The following is a 22,994-nucleotide window of genomic DNA, read 5'->3' on the forward strand; positions in this document are numbered from 1 at the left end:
TGAAGCGAACTTTCCCATTGAAAGTAATGGAAAGTGGATTAATCTGTTCCAGACGGTCCACAGAGTACTTAAACTGAAGCGTTCATAAACTGAAGCGAACTTTCCCATTGAAAGTAATGGAAAGTGGATTAATTCGTTCCAGACGGGTCCACGGAGTACTCAACCTGAAGCGTACTTAACCCGAAGCATGGGTGTAATTGGTTCCGGAAGTCTGTTCATAAACTGAAATGTTCATAAACTGAAGCGAACTTTCCCATTGAAAGTAATGGAAAGTGAATTAATCCATTCCAGGTGGGTCTGCGGCGTTCGTAAACCGAAAATTCGTAAACCGAGGTGTTCATAAACCGAGGTTCCACTGTACTTGCAATGTACCCCGAAGTACAAACATGTAAAAAAAGGACAAACTGTTAACAGCAACACAAATAGAACTGTGATACTATGGGAACAACCAGTTACAGATCTGTAAATTTTCATCCTATATGTCCCAGTTTGTTCTAAGTCTCCTTGCCAAAAGCTTTTCTCAACTATCATCTATGAGGAATGTGTCCCAGGAATCTGGGATGTGCATCAGAGCAGTTTCCTTTTCCACGAGAGGCTGTTCTCTGAGATGCTGATGGAAGTTTTTCACAAAAATGGCCATTCACCCTTCTTTTGTCCTTGTTGTATTAATTGGACAGTTGTTCTTCCTGCTTAGTGCTGTTTATACATATTTGAACTTTGCATGCAAATGGCAGTGCTTGTTGGTGGCTGATATCTGGGACATAGTCAACCAGTACATGTAAAGCACTATGATACTATAAGCAATCATGGGGTCCCCTGGAAGCTGGAGTTTGCTAAGGATACTGAGAGTTGTTGTTGTTGTTTAGTCATTTACCAGTAGTTGTGTCTGACTCTTCGTGACCCCATGGACCAGAGCACGCCAGGCACTCCTGTCTTCCACTGCCTCCCACAGTTTGGTCAGACTCATGTTGGTGGCTTCGAGAACACTCTCCAACCATCTCTGTCGTCCCCTTCTCCTTATGCCCTCCATCTTTCCCAACATCAGGGTCTTTTCCAGGGAGTCTTCTCTTCTCATGAGTATTGGAGCCTCAGCTTCAGGATCTGTCCTTCCAGTGAGCATTCAGGGCTGATTTCCTTCAGAATGGATAGGTTTGATATTCTTGCAGTCCATGGGACTCTCAAGAGTCTCCTCCAGCACCATAATTCAAAAGCATCCATTCTTCAGCGATCAGCCTTCTTTATGGTCCAGCTCTCACAACTGAGAGTTGTTAGGAGGCCTCTATTCTCCTCATAGAGCTACAATTCCAAAAGTGGTTTAACAACCAATGTCCTTTTCCAGGGAATTCTGGGAATTGTACCATTCTATGGGGAATAAGAGCAGGGAGGTTGATAGTATTATTATTATTTTTTATTGCCATTACCTGCCCTTCACCAGCAGGGCCCAGGGCAGGTGACAACAACTTAAAATTATGAATTAGAAGCAGTTGAAACACATTACAGTCACAAGAATAGGGTGAGCCCCGAAAACACACATCTCGGGTGCAAAAATGTGCGTCTTCAGCATTTGCTGAAAGCAGTATAGCAAAGAAACTGTTGCATCTACTTAGCAAGGGAATCCCACAATTTAGAGACTGGTTGATGATATGGAGGCTTGATGAGTTATGAACCAACCTTCTTATTCAGATGGATGTAGGAGATCTTGTAATAAACTGACCTGGAATTTGATAATGCCATCACCAGGGTAAAAGGCAAGCTGGTAAGCCAACGTGTGGACCACCTGGTTCACAGAATCACAGAATTCTACAGTTGGAAGGGACCCTGAGGGTCATCTAGTCCAACCCCCTGCAACACAGGAATCACAGCTACAGAATCCCTGATTGGTGGCCATCCAACCTCTGCTTTAGGACCTTCAGTGAAGGAGAGTCCACCACTTTCGCAAGGAGTCTGCTCCAGTGTTGAACAGAGAGCAGAAGATGCATAAGAGGCCTAATTACTCTTCTCCTTACCCAAGCTATCTGGTCTTATTTTCCTCTGTAGGGCGACAGTTCCTTTGTGGTTATGACCAACTTCATTATCACCCGTGGACAGAAGCAGGAAACGTGCCCTGAGGTAATCACTTGTTTCTTAATTCCACATATCTGTCTTTCCTTCTTCAGAATGTGCTCACAGCAGCCAGCAGCAAACACGCACAAAATTAGGCCGTCCAATATTTGCCGGTGAGTCCAGAGTTTGGAGTGCTGGAGTGGAGAAGGTGAATAGCAACATCTTTGAGGAGCACCCCGGCTCTCAATGAGTTCACCGAGAAGGGGCATCCTGGCAACAGCATAAATTGGGGGGACAGTGAGAGGGCAGGGAGCTGCGCACCCCTGTTTCACTCCATAGTATTTGTTCCCTACAAGAATTAGACAAGAATCCTGCTAATGTTTTCATCTGCTTACAGTGGTCTAAAAACATTCTTGTTTAGGTGAGCCTACCCAGGTGCGTTGAATGTTGACATGCATTTTAATCCCGTTTTTAGCTTTTTTTTGTAATTAATACATTACCAAATAGTTGTTTTTAGCTGTAATCTCGCTGTTTTGTAAACTGCTTTGAGGGTTGTTGGGTTTTTTGTTTTGTTTTGTTACAATCAAGCAGCATTTAAATTTTATTCAAATAAATAAACAAACTCCCTAGAGTCATAGAATTGTAGAGTTGGAAGGGGCCCTAAGGCTCCACTAGTCCAATCACCTTGCCATGCAGGAATCTCAACTAAAGCATCCACGACAGGTGGCCATCCAACCTCTGCTTCAAAAACTCTGCTATAAAGGAGAGCCACCACCTTTCGAGGGAGTCTGTTGGATTGTCAAACAGCTATGAGTTCAAAGAGCCACTAGACTTTCACACAGCTCTGACCACTGACCCATCCACAGGGGTCAAACGCAACCAGCTGCAACGCAGCTCTTTGCTGCATAGATCTGCTTCCATCCACAGCAGTTCCACCAAGCTATAGCTATGCATCTGTGGGAAGCAAGGTGACAATCCTACCACCACCACCAGCTGCAATCTGGCTCCTGTCCTGCCCCTCCTAGACCTGTATCATGCCGTGTCTGGGGCTGATGGGGAGCTTCAGTCCAAAACACCTGGATCGAACCAGGATGGAGAAGGATGATTTTCCCCTAAAGATACAAGCAGCCCACCACAATAATAATGTTCCAACAATTGACCAAAACATTCACGATGACACTGGGCATTGTTTTTCAGTTCCTCGCTGGTGTTTGTTCTTCCTAGTTGTTGTTGTTTTTACTGGTTTATTGTAGTGATTTTATCCTGTCAACTGCCTTGTTATTTTACCATGAAAGCCCAAATTAAATAGAGAAGAGTTTCAAATAGGGGAAAGTTGGCAAAAACTAACAGGCACGAGCAAAAGCAGTGCAAGTTTAAGGCTAGCAGTGAACTCAAAAGCAACAGATTCTCTCTCCCCACCTCCCTCCTTCTGCAAAGCCCAGGAATTTAATGTAATCAGAGGTCACTGATATTGCAAAGCTTTCTGCAGCGAACACAGATGATTCGGAAGGGAGTGTTCTTGCCCCAGTGGGAAGTAGTGGCAATTGTGCAAGAACAGGAGAGCCCCCGACCCTGGAAAGAAATGAGCAGAAATGTTACCGTTAATAGGGGGGGAGTTGCAAAAGGTCCCGACTAGGAAGGGTGAAAGGTCTGGAAAGATTAGGGATGCCGCAAGACATTTGTACGAATTAATTGCAAGGCCTGAACTCGTTAATGAAGTGCTTTCCTGGCAAACAACCAAGAAGCAGAGCACTAATCAGGGACAAAGCAAAACAAGTAACGGGATGGAGAGTCCTTGTGCTATTTTCAGGGGTGCATCAAACTTTGTTTCTTGTCCTCCTTTCCATACCACACAAGGTCATCCGCCATCAGGAACCTGCCCCTCCACCAACACACACCATCTCCAAGTCCTGCTGCTTCCTTCCTGTAACCCCCAATGGAGCGAGACTCACTTCCTCAGCAAACTAGCCTGACATCTGCTCCTCCATCACTAGTTTGATTCTTCCCATCCCAATGGTCGGGGTGGTAGGAGTTGTAGTCCAGCAACGCCTGGAGGGCCACAGAGTCCCCGGCAATGATGTGCCTGATGTAAGAATGCAAAAGAGATGTGGCAGTAAATTTACATCCTGGTTGTTGAGTGACACGTGTTTTTTCTGCCCTTATCTCAGCATCCCGAAGCAGGGAAATGTGATCGAGACAGCGAATGCACTGCCGGGAAGTTCCTTCGTCAGGGCCAAGGTGAGAAGGAAACCATGCAGTCAATAAGCCCTTGTTGCATCCACCCTGTGACTCATTGCATATCTTCCTATATAGATAAAAATGCAAGGCTGTCGTCGCACAGCCCGCATTGGGGGATTAGCATCACAATCCTGGATTTGCATTAAGTCAGGGCAGGGCTGCAAAAGAGAGGGTGAAAAACTTTTCTGTACCCACTGTCTCCATGCCATGGATAATGTTAGAAACTTCTGTGCTGATGGACTCCAACTCCCACCAGCCCCCGCTAGTGTGGCAAGATGTCGGGGAGGATGGAGAGAATTGTAGTTCTTCAACCTCTGGAGACCCACAAGTTGCCAATCCCTGGTCTAAAGCATTCAAGGTGAAGTGCATAGATTAAATGCAGAAGTTCCCCTTCACAGGTTTACCAGCTGCTGGAGGAAATCATGGGTTAGAGTAGGCATAGGCAACCTTGGCTCTCCAGATGTTTTGGAACTACAACTCCCATGATCCCTAGCTAACAGGGTCAGGGATCAGGGGAGTTGTAGTTCCAAAACATCTGGAGAGCCAAGGTTGCCTATGCCTGGGTTAGAGTGTAGAGCTTTATCCAAAGACTGCAAATAGCTCATGCTGGTCTCTTAGGTGATCTTCTACTAATCAGGCTGTGTTTTCCACTTCCTGCAGGTATCATGACCGGAAAGTGTGTGAATTTTAGCCACACAGAGAAAACCTGCGAGATCTTTGGGTGGTGTCCGGTGGAGATCGATGACAAAGTTCCTAAGTAAGGGGAGGAGTCTCTGCTTTCTCATCCAAGTGACACTAGTCCTCATGATATCAGAAGAATGTAGGATGTTGCCTCTTAGACCATTGGGTCCATCTAATCAATGATTGTCTATTCCTGGGATCCTCAACACAGCATGAACTGGGAAGGTTTTGTGTGTGTATTTTTTATGTGTGTTTGCGTATTTTTTTTAGTGTTTCTGTGTTTGTGTATGATTTTATATATAATTGTTGCTAAAGGCTCTGGAGTGTTTTTATTAATAGTGGCATATAATTTTGTAAATAAGTAAGGTGGAGGGGCATCCCCGCCTCCTTTGGACACAGGCGTTTTGACACATAGGCACTAATCCTGCTTTTGTCTTATAGCCCCCCTCTTCTTCTGGCGGCTGAAAACTTCACCTTGTTTATCAAGAACAGCATCACCTTCCCCAAGTTCAAAGTCGCCAGGTAAGCCCAGGATCCATGAGATCGTGTAGGACAGTCCTCATGATATACAGGTGAAACTCGGAAAATTAGAATATCATCGAAAAGTGCATTTATTTCAGTAATGCAACTTATTATTTTTAATTTTTCTTTTAATTTTTACAAATGCTTTCTTTTGGAAATTCCACAGTAATAAAACAAATAGTTACAATAATACAAAAACAAACATCGCTATTACATTTCATTAATTACATTCCATTTATAATTGACTAGCGTAATGACAAATAATTACAACAAATAAAGGCTTGACATATCTTGCTTTGCATGTCATGCATCTATCTCATATATTGGTTTCACCTTTTAAGTTGCATTACTGAAATAAATCCACTTTTCGAGAATATACTAATTTTCCGAGTTTCACCTGTACTGTAAAGTTGTTGTTGTTGTTGTTATATTACCTGCCCTCCAGGGTGACTTATAAAATTAAAAACAGTTTAAAATAAGTTAGAATCGTATAAGGGTTTGTTATTCTGACTGGAGTGTAATGCAAAGTCATAAGATTTTGGAATGCAGAAATACAGTGGTACCTCGGTTTAAGTACACAATTGGTTCCGGAAGTCTGTACTTAACCTGAAGCGTACTTAACCTGAAGCGAACTTTCCCATTGAAAGTAATGGAAAGTGGATTAATCTGTTCCAGACGGGTCCGCGGAGTACTCAACCTGAAGCGTACTTAACCCGAATATGAGTGTAATTGGTTCTGGAAGTCCGTACGTAACCTGAAGCGTACTTAACCTAAAGCGAACTTTCCCATTGAAAAGTAATAGAACGTGGATTAATCCGTTCCAGACGGGTCCGCGGAGTACTTAAACTGAAAGTACTCAAACCGAGGCGTACTTAAACCAAGGTATGACTGTATAGTAAATCATGATCAAACCATCAATTCTACCACACAGGGGGGGGGGGGTATTTTGCTTTTGAATGATTGGCATTATTAATGGTATTATAATTTGGCATTGTCATAATGAGGCTTTTATTGGATTATTGTGATTGAAAACGAATAAGAATTATTTAATTTTTTAAAAAAGTTAGACTCATAAAAATAAAGTAGGTCCTGCCCACCTAGCAGTTCGAAAGCACATCAAAGTGCAAGTAGATAAATAGGGACCGCTCTGGCGGGAAGGTAAACGGCGTTTCCGTGCGCTGCTCTGGTTCGCCAGAAGCAGCTTTGTCATGCTGGCCACATGACCCGGAAGCTGTCTGCGGACAAACGCCGACTCCCTCAGCCTATAGAGCGAGATGAGCGCCGCAACCCCAGAGTCGGACACGACTGGACCTGATGGTCAGGGGCCCCTTTACCCTTTACCTTTAAAATCATACAACTTAAGCCAGGGCAAAGAGGTGGGTCTTCAGCATCCTCTGGAACAGGCATCCCCAAACTGCGGCCCTCCAGATGTTTTGGCCTACAACTCCCATGATCCCTAGCTAACAGGACCAGTGGTCAGGGATGATGGGAATTGGAGTCCAAAACATCTGGAGGGCTGAAGTTTGGGGATGCCTGCTCTGGAAGCTGTAAATTGAAGCTGGACACAGGACCCCCAGGTGGGGGTCTTGTCTTGAACCTACCCTGCCTTTTCCGCTCATGGCATGATGCTCAAGGCAGCTGGCAGCCCCGTAAGTTAACAACCCTCATTTAGTGAGCCATCCGCAAACAGAGATAACAGGGTTTGTTTCTTCCTCTTCCGCAGACGTAACCTTGTGGAAGGAGTCAACAAGAGCTACCTGAGGAGCTGTACCTACCACAAAGACAGGGACCCCCTGTGTCCAGTGTTTGATCTGGGGTACGTGGTGGAGGAATCCGGGCAGAAGTTTTCCGTTCTCGCCCTTAAGGTGAGGACGTCCTCCTGGCCAGTCTGGGCAACAGGAAATCGGTTGACTAGTAGGGCTGAGTCAAAGTGGGTAGGGTGCTAAGCAGGCAGGGATGGGGTGGCTCCAACTCCTTCAGATGCAAGCCAGTTTTGCAGGCAGTGGCGGGATTTACGTAGAAGCTAAACAAGCTATAGCTTAGGGCCCCACTCTCTTGGGGCCCAAAAAAAATTAAAGGGGAAAAAACCTGGATGTACATTTCCAAAATATAAGATAAAAAACAAATAAAGTAAAATCTACATACAGCAACAGTGTTTTGTGTTGTGTAGGCTCCTGTGATGTAAGTCATGGGCCCTGCCTGCTAGCCTGCTCCCTAAAATATCACTGGTTTGCTCATTTCTATATACAGTATAGGGTCCCTACATTCTGCATGGGCTGGTTGCACGGTGACATGTACAAATGGCTTTAGATACCTATTAGGTCCATAAATTACTATATATAGCAGGCATCCCCAAACTGCGGCCCTCCAGATGTTTTGGCCTACAACTCCCATGATCCCTAGCTAACAGGACCAGTGGTCAGGGATGATGGGAATTGGAGTCCAAAACATCTGGAGGGCTGAAGTTTGGGGATGCCTGATATATAGCATATATACAACACAAAAAACAGTGACAATTTGTTGTTGACAAAGGACAGCTGGACATATAAAGGGCCCCATTACCTCCAGTAGCTTAGGGTCTCATCAAACCTAAATCCGGCCCTGTTTGCAGGTGTTTGTTCCTAAACTCACCATGTCCCATTTCTGTATTAATTTGTGGCTAACATCTTTTTAAACTACCCCCTCCCAAAATAACCACATTAAAATCCAGATTAAAATTAAATATCATTAATAATCAGCAATGTTATTATAGATTATATATTAGTAATTCAATAATATTACTAAATATTTTCAAATCCTTTATTTTAAATATTTATTTATATATCTTATAACATATATAATAATTATATAATATAAAATAATAATAATAATATATAAAAATGTAGAAGGGCCATGTTTGTTATAGTCCACTTTTCTTGGAAACCGCTTGACCAATTCCGCTCAAATTTGGACACAGCGTTCCTTGACAATACGAGAGTGTTTGCAGAACCTTAGATTGTTGAGATCCCACCCCTAACACACCTAAAAACGTGATTTTTTTCTCTCTCTCTAAAAAAGGCAAAATATACCCCCCTCAAGTGGACATGAAAGCAACAGACGGCAAAAAAGACAGACCAGACTTTCAAACATCAACTATCTTATTCCTTTCTTCCTAATTTCACACACAATGCCACAGCAACGCGTGGCGGGGCCAGCTAGTATTAAATATTTTTGTTACATGTGAAATGATAAATATTACTTAAATATTACTTTATCACAACATACGTATTTAAATAACTATGCTATCCCAGTGTGTGCATTTCAGGAGACATCTGCACTTTATTAAAAAATAAAATAAAATACGCCTTTTCATTTCTATATGTTCTTTGAGCTAAGGACAATAGTCTTGCAAAATTTGGAGAAGTCCAACATGCAAAAGATTACTGTTCTATCATCATCATCATCACCATCCATTATGAAATTTCTATTTTACCCTTCCTCCCAAACAAGATAGTTAAAAAGAAAATAAGAAGCAGATTTAACAATGCTAATACAATTGAGAATATCTAAAAACATGAAGAATCTCAAATAACAGTTAGAAAGATAATTATGTTCCAATCCAATGTATCAGCCCAGGAAGTATGAATTGAGTCAATTTGCTTTCAAAGGTGGACCAAACAAAAGTCTCCTCTCGTCCCGTGGGATGAACATCATTCTCCCATGTATGCGCCCCACACATTCCCCAAGTTGATGAGTCTCATTTGACAACAGGAAACTGAGCGTTATTGGCCCAGTCCTGTGGAACTCTCTGCCACCAGCGTTTCAGCGGGTGCCTCCTGTGCCGACTTTTAAATGCCTGCTGAAAGCTTGATGATGATGATGATGTCAGGCCTATGCAAGCAGTTAGTTAAAAGTCATTCTTCCACAATGGTTCATTGATGTCCATTTCTAGCCTTTTGGTGGTTTTTATTGTATGCTTTTATTGCTGTCTTCCTTTTTTAAAAAAGGCACAGCAATATAAATAAATAAATAAATAACTACATTCATACGTACATACACAGACACACGGGTCTTGTCTGTGGGGGACAGCCTAATACCCACATAAGACGTAACCGACTGTACTCTTGCATAAAGTATATTATTCACTGTATCATATTATAGATTTCAACAGAAATAAGTCATAAAATTCAACGGAAAAAAGCAGTTGAAGAGCCAGTAGATCAGTTCACACTCTAATCAGTTCATGGGTCAGGTCCAAACATGTGCTAGTGTCTATTCCACCTGCGTCTGTTCATCAGGTCCACGCAATCCACATGAAGAAGAAGAAGAAGAAGAAGAAGAAGAAGAAGAAGAAGAAGAAGAAGAAGAAGAAGAGGAGTTTGGATTTGATATCCCACTTTATCACTACCTGAAGGAGTCTCAAAGTGGCTAACATTCTCCTTTCCCTTCCTCCCCCACAACAAACACTCTGTGAGGTGAGTGGGGCTGAGAGACTTCAGAGAAGTGTGACTGGCCCAAGGTCACCCAGCAGCTGCATGTGGAGGAGCGGAGACGCAAACCCGGTTCCCCAGATTACGAGTCTACCACTCTTAACTACTACACCACACTGGCTCTCATGAAGAGTTGTTTTAGTTCCACAGCACATGCTTGGACCTGATCCATGAACTGATTAAGAGTGTGAACTGATCTACTGGCTCTTCAACTGCTTTTTTCCGTTGAATGTTATGACTTATTTCTGTTGAAATCTATAATATATGATACAGTGAAGAATACAGTTTGTCTATGCAAGAGTACAGCCGGTTAGGTCTCGTGTGGGTATTGAGCATGTTTTTACGTAACCAAAGGTTTGATGTTGTTTTGCTATGTGGGGGGCAGCCAGCTCCTTCTCCACAAAATGGCCGAGGTCCGGTTGGCCACTGAAAAGGATGCCCTCTTGTTCTGTTGGGCAGGGGGGCGTCGTCGGAATCACCATCTCCTGGGACTGTGACCTCGACTGGCCTGTGAGGCACTGCAAACCCATTTACCAGTTTCATGGCCTTTACAACGATGACAGCAACCTCTCTCCAGGGTTCAACTTCAGGTATGATGGCCTTTTGGGCTTGTTCTGTCCCGTCTACCCGCCCCCCCTTATTTATTTATTCCATTTGTATCCTCACCTTTTGGAGGAATTAAAGAACCTTTTAACGAGGGTGAAAGAGGAGAGCGCAAAATGTGGTCTGAAGCTCAACATCAAAGAAACCAAGATCATGGCCACTGGTCCCATCACCTCCTGGCAAATGGAAGGGGAAGAAATGGAGGCAGTGAGAGATTTTACTTTCTTGGGCTCCTTGATCACTGCAGATGGTGACAGCAGTCACGAAATTAAAAGACGCCTGCTTCTTGGGAGAAAAGCAATGACAAACCTAGACAGCATCTTAAAAAGCAGAGACATCACCTTGCCTACAAAGGTCCGTATAGTTAAAGCTATGGTTTTCCCAGTAGTGATGTATGGAAGTGAGAGCTGGACCATAAAGAAGGCTGATCGCCGAAGAATTGATGCTTTTGAATTATGGTGCTGGAGGAGACTCTTGAGAGTCCCATGGACTGCAAGAAGATCAAACCTATCCATTCTTAAGGAAATCAGCCCTGAGTGCTCCCTGGAAGGACAGATCGTGAAGCTGAGGCTCCAATACTTTGGCCACCTCATGAGAAGATAAGAATCCTTGGAAAAGACCCTGATGTTGGGAAAGATTGAGGGCACTAGGAGAAGGGGACGACAGAGGACGAGATGGTTGGACAGTGTTCTCGAAGCTACCAACATGAGTTTGACCAAACTGCGGGAGGCAGTGCAAGACAGGAGTGCCTGGGGTCCATGGGGTCACGAAGAGTCGGACACGACTAAACGACTAAACAACAACATCCTCACCTTTGGCTCCAAGGAGCTCAAGGTGGCGTGCTCAGCTCTCCTCCCTCTCCATTTTATCCTCATAACAACCCTGTGAGGCAGGTCGGCCTGAGAGAGGCAGTGACTGGCCCTCAAGGTCACATCCGTGGCCGAGTGGGGGGATTTGAACCCAAGTCTCTCCCAGGTCCTAGTCCCATCACTCTAACCCAGGCATCCCCAAACTGCGGCCCTCCAGATGTTTTGGCTACAACTCCCATGATCCCTAGCTAGCAGGACCAGTGGTCAGGGAAGATGGGAATTGTAGTCCAAAACATCTGGAGGGCCGAAGTTTGGGGATGCCTGCTCTAACCACTATGCCACGCAGACACAAATGCCAGCTGCTGGTATCATACATGGGGAGAGCACTGCTGTGAGGGGGGTGGCCTGGGGGAGAGCCTTGAGGGCCAGACAGAGAGAGACCCTGAGGATTCCTGTTCCAGCAATCCTTGTTCATTTTCATGCATACAAAATGCCTCTTTTTGCTTTGAAAGGTACGCCAAATATTACAGAGAAAATGGAAGGGACCTAAGAACTCTGTACAAGGTGTTTGGCATCCGATTTGACATTCTGGTGAACGGGAAGGTAAGGCTTGCTTTGAAAAACAGTTGGCGTTTTCTCCTTGTGGCCTCGATTGTTGTGAGTGGAGCCTTCCTTCCAAGTAAGCTGGGCAACATGTCAAATGCAGCTGCGAGTAGGGTTGCCAGACCCCCTAAAATATCTGGTTTGCATGGCCCGCTCCAGGTGGCAGGGGTAGGGCTTGAATCTCTAGGTGGGCGAGAGCGCCTTCAATCATAATAAAAATATTGAGAAGAATGTGCATGCAGCTTGCCGGCTGCAAATTATAGGCTAGACTATCTGGGTTGGTGGGTTGCCTTCCTCTGCTCTCCTCTCCCAATTAACCTCCATCTCCAGGGCATAGCTGCCAAGTACCCCGTTTTCCCCAGGAAACCCCCGTATTTTCTTACCGTTTCCCGCAGGTGTCCCGAATGGCAAATTACCCCGTATTCCCCCGGATTACGGAGCTCCTGCTGGCGGCCATGTTTTCTGGTGCCGCGCTGGCACCGGTAATCGCTTGTACGCACTTCCGGACATGCGTAGAAGTGACTTCCGATGCCGCTGTGCCCATTTCCAAAATGTCCGCAGCGCCAGAAGTTGCTTCTACGCACTTCCAGACATGCGTAGAAGCGACTTCCAGTGCCGTGGCGCTGCTGATCCCAGATTTTTCAATCCAGAATTTTGCACCTGTGCTCCAGGGCCTGCCTCATGACATCACCAGAGGCCATCCCTAGGTTCCAGCTTTTCTTAAAGGCACTCAGGGCAGTATAGATGGTTTTCTGCCCCCATCTCATCCTCACAACAACCTTGTGAGGTAGGTGACACCAGGAGCAAGTATGACAAGCCCAAGCTTCTTGGTTGAGTAAGGATTTGAACTCGGGTCTCCTCATCAATTGCTCTAACCCAAAGAAGGGAACCTGTGGCCCTCCAGGTGTTAACTGCAGTCCAACTCCCATCAGCCCGAGGCAGGATGATGGAAGCTGGGAGTTCAGCAACATCTGGAGGGATGAAGGGTCCTCACTACTGCTCTAACCACTATACCTCAGTGCCTCTCAGTCCCAGGTAGATAGCTCAAGCAGACGGTTTACCTGCATTGAGTGCAGATCACACACTCCATATTGTGTTAGATGGAATTTAATCCCAAGCAAGATGCAAATCAGGGGGTTGGTGCATTCCCCAGGCCACACCCCACCCTGCAGCTTTAATCACCCACAGATTTGTGCAGAATTAACCAATCAAAGCTCACTTGCTTTCTTTGGTGGCCATAAAGCACAGTAACATTTCTCCCCTTGCCATCTTTGTTCCTATCCAGGCAGGAAAATTTGACATTATTCCAACGATGACCACCATAGGCTCCGGGATTGGCATCTTTGGAGTGGTAAGTGCTGCTATGTGGAACCCCAGAGGAGTCTGGGTGTTAGTGGGTCCGTCTAGTCTCACAGTGTCCAACCAGATGGCTGTGGGAAACTCTTAAGCAGGACCCGAGTGCAAGAGCACTCCCCTCACTTGTAATGCCCAGCCACTGGAATTCAGAATCAACAACAGCACCTCCAGCAGTAGACAGAACACAGCCACCATGGCTAGTAGCCACTGACGGTCCTTTTCTCCATTAATCTCTCTTGTAAACCCATCCAAGTTGGTCGCCATTGCTGCCTCCTGTGGCAGGGAGTCCCCCAGTTTCACTCTGTGCTGTGTAAGGAAGTACAATATTTTGTCTGTTCAGAACCTCGCATCACCCAGCTCTATTCTGGCTACGAAACAGGTGGGACTCCAAAAGAATCTGCAGGCATTTGCAACCTTGGGGGGTTGTTGTCACTTAATGCATCACTATAAAGAGAGGACAGAAGAAGACACAGATTTACCAGAGATCTGCATGCCAAAATATTGGCATAGGAGCCAACTTGGATTCAATGGCTATACAGTCATACCTCGGTTTAAGTACGCTTCGGTTTGAGTACTTTCAGTTTAAGTACTCCATGGACCCGTCTTGAATGGATTAATCCACTTTCCATTACTTTCAATGGGAAAGTTTGCTTCAGGTTAAGTACGCTTCAGGTTAAGTACAGACTTCCCGAACCAATTGTGTACTTAAACCGAGGTAAAATGTGACATCTCACCATTGCTGGGAAGACTGTGACCAGGTGGTCTGTGTGGTTTTCTCAGGCCACATTCAGACCATCCATTTAAAATACTCTGATGCCACTTCCAGCGGCCATGGCATCCCGGAGTTAAGGGTGCTGAGTGTTGTTAGGAGACCCCGTGTTCCCCTCACAAAGATCCCTGGAAAGAGGGACTGATTGTTCAACCACTTTGGGAACTGAAGCTCAATAAAGGGCATAGGAGACTCACATCACCCTTAACAAACTACAGCTCCCAGATGTCTTTGGGAGATGTCATCAAACCTCTGCTTAAAAACCTCCGATGAAGGAGAGTCCGCCAGCTACCATCATACCCTCCGACACAGGGGCGTAACCAGGATCAAAATTAGGGGGCCAAGGGGCGGGGGGAGGGGCCACAGTGGTGCAAGGAAAGCCATGGTTGTTCTGGGGCGAGGGGGCGCCAGGATCAGCCCGAAATCAGGCTGCTCCGACCCCCTCCTCCCCCTCCGCAATCAGCAGGGGCGAGGGGGCACCAGGATCAGCCCGAAATTGGGCTGCTCCGACCCCCTCCTCCCCCTCCGCGATCGCCGGGGTGGGTGGAGGGAAAGCTCGCTTTCCCTCCACCCACCCCACAGCCAGCCAGGGAGAAGGGAGACGTCCCTTCTAGCCAGCTGGCTGTGGGGCAGGTGGAGGGAAAGCCCCAGAGCCGCGCAAAGCGTTTGGCTGGCTTTCCCTCCACCCGCCCCACAGCCAGCCGGCTAGAAGGGACATCTCCCTTCTCCCTGGCTGGCTGTGGGGCAGGTGGAGGGAAAGCCAGCCAAACGCTTTGCGCGGCTCTGGGGCTTTCCCTCCACCCGCCCCACAGCCAGCCAGGGAGGAGGGAGACGGCACCAGGCGGCGGCGGGCAGCGGGGCAGGCTGGCCAGCGGCCCTGCTTCTAGGGGGGCAACTGCCCCCTCCTGCCCCTCCCTGCCTACGCCCATGCTCCGACATCTCTCCGATGAAAATAGGGACGTCCTAAGGAAAAGCGGGATATTCCAGGATCAAATCAGAAACTGGGATGGCTTCTGTAAATCCCATAATGTCCCTGGAAAACAGGAACACTTTAAGGGTCTGGTCCATTCCACTGTTGAACAACTTTTAAGAAATCTCTTCCCAATGTTAGTCAGAGTCCATGTGCTGATTTTTCTACCCGTTTTGAGTGCGCTGACATTCACCGCCCTTTCAGAGATTTAGCTTCCAGAGACTCAATTTTCCAGTGAAAGATTAAAAATGGGAGACAGAAAACAGAGACTGTGTTACCGTGTAAATAGGGAAAGTGGAAGTGTCTATGGCAATAATGGCAGGAGGGCACCATCCCTCAGGTCCATCTGTAGCCACCCAAAGAGCACACTGGAAGTCTTGTTTTATCTTCTGCAGGCCTCTGTACTTTGTGATCTCCTTCTGCTCAACTTCCTGTCCAACCGGGACTACTACAAACAGAAGAAGTTCAAATATGCAGAACGGGATCCCATCAAACCCGTGAGTATGGTAGGCACCACATTCTTCCTCCTCTCCAGAAGGACTGCAACACGCCATAAATCTGGGCCGCGTCTGCTGCTTGCCGTGGTTAACGGTTTGGGCTTGGAAGAGGGCGGCTTGGATTCCAATCCTTTTTTGCCCGTAATGCTCAAGAAGCAACATCAGGCATGCCACGATCTGTTCACCCAGCTCTACTGTTAGGTGGTGTGTGGTGGCAGCCTTAGTTGCTGGGGGGTGGCATGGAGATGTTGGAAGACTGAATTGTGTGCTTCACATTATGCCCTACAGTCGCTTTAGCTGCCTTCGGGTGTGGTGTAGGCATCTACAGTGGCGGAGGAAGGGGCCGGGGAGCAGCCCGCCCCAGGTGCAATCTCTGAGGCACCCCACGGGGGGCTTGCCCCGCCACCCTAGGCACAAGTCGCCGCCATCGCACCACTGCAGCTACATGCAGAGCAGGGCCGTCTTAAGGTCATCGGGCGCCCTGGTGCAGGGATCCCTCGGGGGCCCCCCCCACTCTTTAAAAAAAGGAAAACTCTTACCTGGAGTGCCAGGCGGCAGGAGCCTCACGGCGCCCCCCGCACCTCACAGCAGGGCCGCGCTGTGCCGGAGGCCGCCTGCCTGTCCGATGCCGTCGGATTGAGTGGGGGAGGGGGCGCCGCTGCTATGCACGGCCTTCCTCCCTTCTCCCAGCGGAGCGGGGTGCCTGGGCAGGCCGGGCCACGGCGGGTTCCTTCCCGCCAACAGGGCGCTGTGTTTCATTGGTAGAGGTGCTGCCGTGTGGCGTCACCTCTACCAAGGAAACGCAGCGCTGGGGTGAGGGATGACCCTGGCGCTGCAGAGCGGAACAGGGTCCTAGCACCCCTGTTCTGCTCGCTTCCCTCCCTGCTCTCGCGGCGCGGCTGGTGGAGGGAAAAGGGAGGCCACCGCGAAGCTCCCCCACTTGCTGGGGTGCCCCTCAGCGCCCCCCTGATCACCCAGGCGCCGTGGTGCATTGCGCCACTAGAGTCAATGGGCGAGCCGGGCGTGATGCAGAGGATCCCTTTGCCACCGCCCGTACGCACCACCGCGTATGTGCCATATGTAGCAGCACTGTGCTTGTGCTGCCGGGCGGTTTGCCCCACCCCTTGCCACCCCGCATCAGGTGCCAGAGAGCCTTCCTTTGCCCCTGGGCGTTTTCCCCAACACCAGCGCTTACATAAGATTCGAGTGCCACACCAGTCGGCTTCTGTAGCTGGAATGAGGGCGGTCTACCACTTTGTCCTTTGCCTCAGGCGGCAAAATGTTTTCAGCCACCTCTGTCTTGGGCCACATACATTTAAAACACTGTGATACCACTTTAGACAGTCAGGGCTTCCCCCAAAGCATCCTGGGAGCTGTAGGTTGTTTTTTTTTTTTAAAGGGTGGTGGTAATTGTTAGAAGACCCTATTCCCTTTCACAGATATATAATTCCCAGAATTCTCTGGGAAGAGGGATTGACTGTTAAATCACACTGAGAATTGAAGTTCTGGGAGTGGAACAGGAGCCTCCTAACAACTCTCAGCACCCTTAAAAACTCCCAGAATTCTTTGGGGGAAGCCATGACTCCTTCAAGGGGCATCATAGTGCTTTAAACAGATGGTGTGAATGTGGCTCATCACATTTATTTATTTTCCCTTAATTCAAAGAGCTAGGGAGCCTGCAGCCATTCCTATAAAGTTCTTTCCTTCCTTCCACCCCTCGATATTTTTTTTTTTTGGGGGGGGTAAGGCTTTCATTTTGCTCCCAATGAAAAAGCGGACATTTTGGGGATGCAATGCTGGGATGAACAAACATGTCTCTCATTTTATTTATTTTATTTTGGTGTGGGGGAAATCTTAGGAAAAAGAAGATGCCGTCATGTGCGACTTACACGGGAAGGAAAAAGTTGTTCAATAAAATTGTAAGTGGCTATGAAAAACAGTATAAAATGAGGTGGTGACTGAGTGCGCAAACCTATGCATGTCTACTTGGAAGTAAATCCCACTGAATTCAACAGGACTTAGTCCAAATTAAGCTTCATCTAAACATCCTGTTCAATCATTTTGTCCCAAATGCAAAAACCTCCCCCATCAAGCATGTGGTCACATGACGTCCATTTCGGAGACAAAACCAATATTGAATAACACAACATCACAATCATCATAAATTGTCATATTAACTTATAAGGCCCTGAACAACCTAGGACCCAAGTATTTTTACCTTGGAAAATCATAGAATTGTAGAGTTGGACCCAACCAGGAGCATCATCTAGTTCTGCCCTCTGCCAACCATATTTATTTATTTCATAAAATTGGTACACCACAACTGTTTTTTTAAAAAACAAAAACCATCAGAGCATAAAAAGCAAAGAAGAATGAAATTATAAGTGTAAAAAATGTTTAAAACAAGGATTTAAAACATCCCCCAAAGAGGTAGAATCAGCAATAAACTAAAAACAGACTAAAACATGCGTCAACATTCTACATATCTAGTAAAGGTAAAGGGACCCCTGACCATTAGGTCCAGGCATGACCGACTCTGGGGTTGTGGCACTCATCTCGGGTTATTGGCCGAAGGAGCTGAGCCGGCGTAGAGCTTCCAGGTCATGTGGCCAGCATGACAAAGCCGCTTCTGGCGAACCAGAGCAGCGCACGGAAACACCGTTTACCTTCCCGCCAGAGCGGTACCTATTTATCTACTTGCACTTTGACGTGCTTTCGAACTGCTAGGTTGGCAGGAGCAGGGACCGAGCAACGGGAGCTCACCCCGTCGCGGGGATCTGAACCGCCGACCTTCTGATCGGCAAGCCCTAGGCTCTGTGGTTTAGACCACAGCGCCACCCGCGTCCCATATCTAGTTGGCTTGTCTAAACAAAAATGTTTTCAGCAGGTGCTGAAAAGAGTACAATAAAAGCGCATGCCTGATTTCCACAGGCAAGGAGTTGTGTAGGTGCAGCCACACTAAAAGATGGATTTCTTACGCAATGGGTATTGTGTGGCACCCGTAACATTGTCAGTTCTGCATGTTGAAGCTGTCAAGTGGACATAGATGGGCGGTGAGGCAATCTCCCAAGGAAACTGGTCCCAAGTTGCTAAGGGCTTTATATACTAATAGTAAAAAGGCAAAAGGTAAAAGACCCTTGGACAGTTAAGTCCAGTCAAAGGCGACTCTGGGGTTGCGGCGCTCATCTCGCTTTCAAGCCAAGGGAGCCAGCCTTTGTCCACAGACAGCTTTCCGGGTCATGTAGCCGGCATGACTAAACCGCTTCCAGGGCAACGGAACACCGTGACAGAAACCAGAGCACAGGGAAATGCCATTTACCTTCCCGCCGCAGCAGTACCTATTTATCTACTTGCACTGGCGTGCTTTCAAATTGCTAGGTTGGCAGGAGCTGGGACAGAGCAACGGGAGCTCACTCCGTCGCAGGGATTTGAACCGCCAACCTTCTGATCGGCAAGCTCAAGAGGCTCAGTGGTTTAGACCACAGCGCCACCCGCGTCCCTATACTAACAGTAACAACACCTTGAACTCAGCCCGGTAGCAAATCAGCGACCAGTGCAGAGGTCTAAGCACAGGAGTTACATACTGACAAGGCCTCACTCCTGCCATTCCGCGCTCACTGCAGCTTCTGGATCAAGTTCAAGAGAACCCCCACAGGTAGTGCATTGCATAGGCATCCAAGAATGGTATCTTGCTTGGTTTTCACACACCCCGCCCCCGCTTTCTTCCTCATATATTTACTTCTTAACTTCTTGCAGGATCCACTCACCAAGCACATGTCCCGTCTCCTCTTCATTCTCCCTGAATATGTGGCTGTCGAGCTGAGAGATTTATCCACCTACCCCTTCCTGCTGAACCCCGGAAGCACGGGACTCGCCTCCCTTCTACGGCTCGGAGAGGCTGTTTTATAGACTCCCCCAATATTCTCAGTGCAGATAGCACTGGGAGGACGTGTGTTTTTAAGAGTCACTTGAGGTGGGCACTGGAACAGTATAAAAAAAGACAAGATGCAAGCTGTCTGGGGAGGATTTGAGACAACCTCTGGGATTCCCGACTGGGGATGGTGCAGAAGCCGAGGACATATGTCGAAGAGACAGGGAAAAGCAGCAATGGTCCTTCTTGGAGTTACACTATAGAAGCAGCCAAATTGCACCTGGTTTCTTTTAGAAATAGTGTCAAACTAGCCTAGGGATGTGGGAGGAAAGTCGATTCCACTTGCATTTAAAGATGAACTTTCTAGTAACAATGAAACAAGACGCAGACTTAAACACAGCCGCCCTTTGAAATTCACAATCTTGAATTTCTCTCAGCACGTTCTCATTTTTCCCCATCTTAGGTTCAGTTCTCCACATTTCCACATCAGTTTGCAATTATATATATATTAAGAAGTCCTTGTGAAAATGCATCAGCAGTTTAGTGCAAATTCTCATGTACACATTTTTGCTTTAAAAAAAATATTTTTATTGGTTGTCTTTGATGTATAGCAAAATATAACTAGTCAGCTAAACTTAATCGTAACACACACACACATCCAGTCTTGTCAGGTACTGGGTAAGTAATTCAATCCAATGTCTTTTTTAGTTTTTAGTTTTTCTACAAAACTTCTCCTGCATCACACATTTCTTGCATGCAAAGCGTATTGCTATTTTCACCAGCATATACATTTCTATGAAAACTTTACCTGTGTACAATTTTTTGCACACACTGCTTGACTGGAAGAACCGATTGCAAAATTCAGAGAAGTGCAAAATTTGAAGGACGGCTGTGTCTCTCAGTTCACAAAATGCAAATTGCATAGATTCACATTTACGTGTGAACCGAACCAAATTTCTCCTCCATTCCTACAAAGCTGATAACAAGGACTTGCACCTGGGCTGGCCTTATGCTGAACCTCTGCAACAGAGAAATGTGTGGTTCTTTGGCAATGCCCAAAGTCCTTAGAGATGGTGGTTCTACATGAGCACCTCATCTTTGCCAATGGCACCAAACACTCCCAAGGCTGCCAGCGACTCTGAATGGGCCCCTTACTTAATGGCACAGCTCAGTGGTTTACACACACACACACACACACACACACACACACACACACACACCACTGCCATGCTTTTCAGTCAACAACTGTTCCTGCTGCGTGAATCCAAGGGAAGGTGGGTTGCAGAGGCCTGTTTTGAAATAATATTTTTTTTATTTTTTAAAAAAAGAGAAATAAAAACCTTTAGTTTTGGTACTACCTCAAGTCTCTTTGCTCCTTGATTACCCTTGTGTGCATATTGCTATGCAGCTGGCAGTAATGATGGTTCTTGATTATTTATTGAATTTATATCTTGCTCTTCCTACCCGAGGAGCCCAGGGCGGCAAGCAGGTGTACCCTTTAAGACAAAAGCATTTCAAAATGGATTTTAAAAGGTTGAAACATTCCTTAGTCCAATTATCTTCAGGTTGCTCCTTTCTGAACCTTCTTCAGCTATCCTTTATGTGAGGAGGTGATGGGAGCCGCGCCAAAGATTTGGATAATGGTGTTAGAATACTTCTTTAAACATTTTTTCAGCAGTTGCTCATGGGCCTCAGACCCTCCAAGTGTCCCTGTTTTCCAGCGACAGTCTCAGAATTACGGAAGCCGTCCTGCTTTCTGATTTGATCCTGGAATGTCCCGCTTTGCCTTAGGACATCTCTATTTTCATCAGAGAAATGTTGGAGGGTGTGGAATAGGCCATCCTTATTTTCATTGGAGAGATGTGTAGGGTTGCCAGACTCGATAGAAGACAGGACTTCTGTGCCTTTAATTGCCCTGCTCTCTTTTGAGCCTGGAAACCTTAAAGAGAAACCAGCAGACCCTTTGTTTAATTTCCAAGCAAAGGGTCTGCTGGTTTCTCTTTAAGGTTTCCAGACTCAAAAGAGAGCTGGGCAATTAAAGGCACAGAAGTCCTGTCCACTATTGAGTCTGGTGATGTTGGAGGGGGTGCCTCTATTTTCATCGGAGAAATGTTAGAAGGTATGGGGCCCTGGCTTCCAGACCTCTCACTATCCAGTGCCAGAGATTACAATCACCTTACCTGAGTGATAGACATGCCTCAGGATGTGGGAGGCATGCAGTGTAAAGGGTAAAGGGACCCCTGACCATTAGGTCCAGTCGTGACCGACTCTGGGGTTGCGCGCTCATCTCGCATTATTGGCCGAGGGAGCCGGCGTACAGCTTCCAGGTCATGTGGCCAGCATGACAAAGCCGCTTCTGGCAAACCAGAGCAGCACATGGAAACGCCGTTTGCCTTCCCGCTGTAGCGGTTCCTATTTATCTACCTGCATTTTGACGTGCTTTCGAACTGCTAGGTTGGCAGGAGCTGGGACCAAGCAACGGGAGCTCACCCCGTCACAGGGATTCGAACCGCCGACCTTCTGATCAGCAAGCCCTAGGCTCAGTCCCCGAGGCATGCAGCGTAAAAGGCCTGACCATCAGGTCCAGTCGTGTCCGACTCTGGGGTTGCGGCGCTCATCTCGCTCTATAGGCCGAGGGAGCCGGCGTTTGTCCGCAGACAGCTTCCGGGTCATGTGGCCAGCATGACAAAGCTGCTTCTGGCGAACCAGAGCAGCGCACGGAAACGCCGTTTACCTTCCCGCCGGAGCGGTCCCTATTTATCTACTAGCACTTTTGACGTGCTTTCGAACTGCTAGGTGGGCAGGAGCTGGGACCGAGCAACGGGAGCTCACCCCGTTGCAGGGATTTGAACTGCTGACCTTCTGATCAGCAAGCCCTAGACTCTGTGGTTTAACCCACAGCGCCACCTGGGTCCCTACATGCAGTGTAGCTTGCCTTAAATTTCTAAGGGACGAGAAGGCCGCTAACATCAGGTGAACTGGCTCTACATCAGAGTGTTGCTTTGACAAACAAGAGTGGATATGGTTCCCCTTATTTGTAGCCCCTTTTACCACAACAACATGTTTATTTTGCCTGTTAATGAAACAGGATAGATCAGAAAGGTCAGGAGTAACAAAGTAAGGATAGCTAAAAGCCCATACAAATATCATTCATTCATTCATCATTTCATTCATTCCTTTCACTTAGTCCCAATTGCAGTATTAAAGCAGGCAGGCAGTAACTGCCCATTCAAAATGAAAAGACATTTTATTATAATCTGCAGCTTCTGTGGCTCCCCCCCCCCCTTTTAGGCTCCTGGCTAAATGCAATGCAAGGCAAGGTTATTAAGATGATGTTTTCTCCAGCATAGACTCTGAGATAATGCCACCAAGGGGATAGTATCCTTGGAAATAGAACACAGTAAAAAAAAAGCTCTACCAAACACTGATTGCAACACAGCTTTCCTCTGCCTCTCTTTGGAGACTTCCGATCTCTCTGAAATAACAAACAATCTGGGCCATGCCACACCTGTTTTCCCTCCTCAAGAGCATTTGTTGATGTCCTCCTTAAAATGTGGTTCCCA

At 46.9% G+C, this 22,994-nt stretch overlaps 1 protein-coding gene across 1 annotated transcript in view; it reads left to right on the forward strand.

The window, feature by feature from the left end:
* The window catches only part of P2RX1 (purinergic receptor P2X 1), a 32,418-nt gene extending 11,630 nt beyond the window's left edge, over positions 1 to 20,788 (forward strand). Inside the window, exons 3-13 of the mRNA XM_060283080.2 lie at positions 2,038 to 2,109; positions 4,212 to 4,281; positions 4,942 to 5,038; positions 5,404 to 5,484; positions 7,208 to 7,349; positions 10,413 to 10,543; positions 11,878 to 11,968; positions 13,254 to 13,319; positions 15,459 to 15,560; positions 17,419 to 17,479; positions 19,317 to 20,788. Of these exons, the coding sequence (XP_060139063.2) occupies positions 2,038 to 2,109; positions 4,212 to 4,281; positions 4,942 to 5,038; positions 5,404 to 5,484; positions 7,208 to 7,349; positions 10,413 to 10,543; positions 11,878 to 11,968; positions 13,254 to 13,319; positions 15,459 to 15,560; positions 17,419 to 17,475 (909 nt within the window). The 3' untranslated portion in view covers positions 17,476 to 17,479; positions 19,317 to 20,788. The remainder of the gene's footprint in view (positions 1 to 2,037; positions 2,110 to 4,211; positions 4,282 to 4,941; positions 5,039 to 5,403; positions 5,485 to 7,207; positions 7,350 to 10,412; positions 10,544 to 11,877; positions 11,969 to 13,253; positions 13,320 to 15,458; positions 15,561 to 17,418; positions 17,480 to 19,316) is intronic.
* Positions 20,789 to 22,994: the final 2,206 nt, after the last annotated feature.

Source organism: Zootoca vivipara, chromosome 14 (assembly GCF_965207765.1).
Source record: "Zootoca vivipara chromosome 14, rZooViv2.hap1.1, whole genome shotgun sequence".
Lineage (NCBI taxonomy): Eukaryota > Metazoa > Chordata > Lepidosauria > Squamata > Lacertidae > Zootoca > Zootoca vivipara.